Here is a 4,664-nt window from a genome sequence, read left to right on the forward strand (position 1 = left end):
TCAATTCAGTGGAATTTAATGTTTTGTATAAAATGGAATAGAATGGAAATTGAAACTTGACTCCATAAAACATATTTAAAGTTTATCAAACTATAAAATCTTAAAATGTCTTAGAAACTACTCCGGACTACAACTAATAATTGTTAAATTACATTACAAACAAAATTGCATGAAACAACACCACCAGTGTACACAAAATAAGCTTAACCTGACTTACTCCATTTCATTACAATTAATACAGTCATAGAATGTCCATTGCAAAGCAATCTCCATTTAGTACATTGTCAAACTCTGCATGAAACTCTGGATAAGAGCTGTATGTACACGGTAAGTCGAGAACTGCTCCACATGTATGTGCAACAGGCCTACGTCCAAGGCCACATGATACATTAAACATGACTTCGATTTTGTCTTTACACACTACAGTAGAGCCGGTACAGAATCGTAAGAAAGTCTCCAGCTTTCTTTGGTCTAGATTTTTCACATAGCGCTGCAGATGATTAAGGGTCAGCTGCTCTTGCTGGTTCAAGCAATCTTTTGCTGGCTTTATCATTTGTGACACTTTCTTGTTTGTAGCTTTCTTTGAATCGTATGCTTCAAGTATGCTTTGTCTGGTCAGATTCAGAATGCCAGTTGGCATAATGGTCCGGAAGCAGTCAATTATAAATTTGGGCTCTTGTAGGAGGACTTTGTGAGCCATTGTCAAAATAGCAGAACGAATGTTTTCTTTTGGAGGCAAGCAGTATGAACCCATCCGTGAGAAGAGATCAAGTAAATCTTCTGCATTATTTTCATCCAGGTTGCCTTGAATAGCTTTTTCAACAACAGATTGCTCTGATGCAGACAGATATTTAAAAAATGAGGACATCAAGAGCTCTTCAACAACGGAGTCCACACCATCAATACAAGCCAATATAAATGCCGGAGACAACCTGATGGGCATCACACCATGATCAACATAGCCTTTCACCCACACTCTTCCAACAGCCTGCCACTCCCTCTCGGAGTAGTCTGGTCTCAGTCTTGGAACTCGTTCTTCCTCACCCTCACACTGAGCAAGAAAATCTTCCCAAAAGGCAGTGTACAGTTCACGTGACACTCCATCATCATCAATTGCATTTTCATTAGTGAATTCTACACGCAGGATTTGCTTTAATACTTCGGGTTTTGAGAAGATCTCCAAAACATCTTTTACTATATTGACCCTTCTCACTTTTACACTTTGGATTTCTTTCATGCTCTCAGGATTCTCTGATTCTTCAATCAGCTGTTCTGCAGAAAATGATCCTTCTGTCTGAGGTTGATCAATTAATGGTGGATTCTGCAGGATTCAAAAACAGTGTATTATAACATGAGAAGGTAACATTAATAACACTGTGCCTTTGTGATTTACAATTAATTAAAACCACATCCAAACCACTTCATGCGTACTGTTGATAATTTAATTGTATTACATCTATGGTGTCAGTCTTAGCTGTTGTAAAGTTTAAACACATTAAGCATATGTAAATATATACCTCTGTCATGAGTGACATTTTACAAGTTTCAGTAAATGTTAAAATGATACAGTAATTCTGTAATAGTTTACTCACCAAATGTCATTTCAAACCTGTTTAACTTTGTTTCCATAAAACAGAAAAAATTGAATTTGTGGAAGGAAAAACTCATTTGAATTTCTAAATGAACCAAAGGCTATATTTTACTATTATTTACAGTGTAGAACGATTCTAAGGTTCTCCTGTTGTGTTCCACAGTAAAAAAAAATAAAATCAAAACAGAATAAATAACTGATTTTAAGCGTACTATCACTTTAAGGGTTTAAATTATGTTTAAAAAAAATAAGATAAAAAAAAATAGTACAAATAAATAAATAATATCATACATATGTCATACCTGTCTAGGATCCCCATCTTCTGTATTCCAGGAAAGAGTGGAATCCAAAATGGCAAAATTATCATGTGCAATTCCAATCTGGATCTCGGAGTCCTCCAGTTCTAGATCATAAGACACAGCAACAAATGACCCTGGCTCTTCGCTCAAACACACCACATCATCAGATTCATGGTCATGAGGAGTGGATGCCCAATTTTCCTCTCTGGAATTTTGACTGGTAGAGAAGCTATCCTCATCTTCAATGAGTGATGAATGACTGACAGGCACAGGATCACTTGACTGGACAAGTGGTTGTCCTAATATTCTTGCCATGCTTCTGGTTCTCCTAGTACTCTCTGCCTGTTGAAAGGAGGCAAATAAAAGATATACAGTGTACATTATAACATTATTAACAGTCTGCCTCTCTATTTCTCGTTCTAAATAGATATATAGAAGGCATATAAACATCTAAAGATATACAGTGTACATTATAACATTAGGGCTGTGAAAAAAATCTAATTTGATTTTCATGCGCATCTCATCAGTAAAGACGCTCCAATTAGTAGTAGCAATATTTCCAGCACGTGCGTTCAGATCAGGGTTGCCAGGTTTTCACAACAAAGCCTGCCCATTTGCTTCTCAAAACTAGTCCAAAAATAGGCTCATTCGCGTTTCCATGGGGTTCCCCGATCAAAATTTCGTTTTGGCAGAAATGCTTTGGTAAAATTTGCATTTTAGGAGCTAAATATCACGTTATTATTGGGAATGGGATCGCTTCGACCCTAGGACATGAAAAACTACCGCAGACTTGGCAACACTGTTTCAGGTGGCGCTGCAGTTACTACACAGAGCCTTATGTAGTTCACGGACAAGCTACACATAATCGCTTTTTAAATCGGCAATAAATCGCCTGCGATTTTTAAATCGATTTTGTGTAGATTTTCAGTGAACTACTGCTATGTCTAGTAAAGTCCAACCAGTGTTGCCAAGTCTGCGGTTGTTTTTCGTGTCCGCGAATTGAAGCGACTTCAATTCCAATAACGTGATGTTTAGCCCCTAAAATATGAATTTTACCAAGGCAACCCTGCCAAAAAAATGTGTATTTTATCGCCTGGAACGAAACGCAATTGGGATAGTTTTGAGAAGCAATTGCGGGTTTTGTTTTCAAAACCTGGCAATCCTGATCTGAACGCTGGAGAATGCTAGGAGCGCCTTTACTGACTAGATGCGCATGAAAATCGCCTTCGACTTTTTGCACAGCCCTAAATTATTGTTTAATCCTCTCTTTCTTTAAATAGATAGGTACACAGGACAGGAAGCATATAGACACCTAAAGATATACAGTGTACATAACATTATCAACCTATTCTCTACCTCTCTCTCTAAAATAGATTCACAACAGAAAAGCACATAAATTACTTTTTTTTTAATCCATCTTACCACTCTTGGCTCTCGTTCCAGTTCGTCAAGAGTAAAATCTGAGGACGAGTCTGATGAAACTTGGGGAGAACTGACCAAATCCTTTTCCATCGTGCATACGTACAGTCGTAGCATTCTGAGTTTACTCTGCTCATATAGTTCATTCACTGTCAGACTGAATGGAATAGTGGTCTGGCTGAAATCTCGCATCTCAAAAGTATAGCTTGCAGCTGGGCCTTTTGAAGAAACCCCTTTAGGAAAAAACAAATCCTTCCCAATCATCATCAGTTCCTCAACCGAAGTGTTCTTTTTAACCGTCACATGTCGCGTTCCTCCTCCATGTCTTGTCCGAACCTGGTGAAATTCTCCTTTATAAAAATGAAGCCACCCAATTTCCAGTCGTCTGGTCTCTTTAGATGCATGTTTGTTGCCGATACCTGAAAGTTTGCTTAATAAACCCCCGTCATTTGCTGATGTACTGCCTCTTTTTTGAATCTTGTCTCTTAATCTCTGCAGTGCAGTGGATTTGGTGGTTTCACATGCTGCGAGTCTTTGACTGCAAAATGCTCTAACTGCAAGACGATCCCCATATCTAACAATATATTTTCCAAGTTCGTCTTCGGTCATAATTGCAATGACACTTATGTTGATCTAAAAGGAAATTTCAGCTATAAATACATTGGCAACGAAAGCATGCATATTGATTAATTATCCTAACTGTAATTTACCTTATCCTCTTTTATTTTCTCAATCAAATCTTGAGAAATATCTCGTGACCTCAAAAAATCAACAAAATCTTCTTCCATGTTGAGATCTTTTGAAAAATTACGCTCTAAACACTCTCACCCACACATTAGTAATGATGCTAATTCAAAATGCATAAAACGGAAATTGCACGGCGTGTGCACGCCATAGGTTTCTCGTGCTCACGCAAAAGTCTCTCGTGAGCACACAGAACATTTCTCGTGTGCACGCGAAAGTTTCTCGTGTGCACGTCATAGTTTCTCGTGAGCAAGGGAAAGTTTCTCGTGCGCACGTCATAGTTTCTCGTGAGCACGTCATAGTTTCTCGTGAGCACGCAATGGTGTCTCGTGCGCACGCGAAAGTCTGTTTTATTTTTTTTGCAAAGGTCCCTTTAGAGGCTCCGTACAGTTCAACCTGATAATGATTAAATACCAATTTACTCATTTAGGCTCACAACAAGCAGATTACATAATTATACCATGAAAATTTGTATATATATATATATATATATATATATATATATATATATATATATATATATATATATATATATATATATATTTTTTTTTTTTTTTTTTTTGTGTGTGTGTGTAAAAGCAGGAAGTCCAGTCCTGGCTGTATAATCAAAC

General features: G+C 37.4%; 1 protein-coding gene across 1 annotated transcript; it reads right to left on the minus strand.

Annotated features, from left to right (window-relative positions):
* Positions 1-241: 241 nt before the first annotated feature.
* On the minus strand, positions 242-4,209 carry LOC113115481 (uncharacterized). The gene is made up of 3 exons (XM_026283075.1): positions 3,313-4,209; positions 1,894-2,232; positions 242-1,321 (listed from the first exon to the last, which is right to left on the minus strand). Exons 1-3 carry the CDS (start codon positions 3,916-3,918, stop codon positions 242-244), a joined length of 2,025 nt encoding a protein of 674 aa, XP_026138860.1. The 5' UTR covers positions 3,919-4,209.
* Positions 4,210-4,664: the final 455 nt, after the last annotated feature.

Source organism: Carassius auratus, chromosome 15 (genome assembly GCF_003368295.1).
Source record: "Carassius auratus strain Wakin chromosome 15, ASM336829v1, whole genome shotgun sequence".
Lineage (NCBI taxonomy): Eukaryota > Metazoa > Chordata > Actinopteri > Cypriniformes > Cyprinidae > Carassius > Carassius auratus.

What these genes read in the sequence shown, in the direction of transcription:
- LOC113115481 (XM_026283075.1), bottom strand. Translation starts at nt 3,918, where the DNA reads ATGACCGAAGACGAACTTGGAAAATATATTGTTAGATATGGGGATCGT. An exon ending in TGGAACGAGAGCCAAGAGTG is followed by an intron (nt 2,233 to 3,312) that starts GTAAGATGGATT and finishes TCCTTTCAACAG; the next exon opens with GCAGAGAGTACTAGGAGAAC. An exon ending in AAGATGGGGATCCTAGACAG is followed by an intron (nt 1,322 to 1,893) that starts GTATGACATATG and finishes TGAATCCTGCAG; the next exon opens with AATCCACCATTAATTGATCA.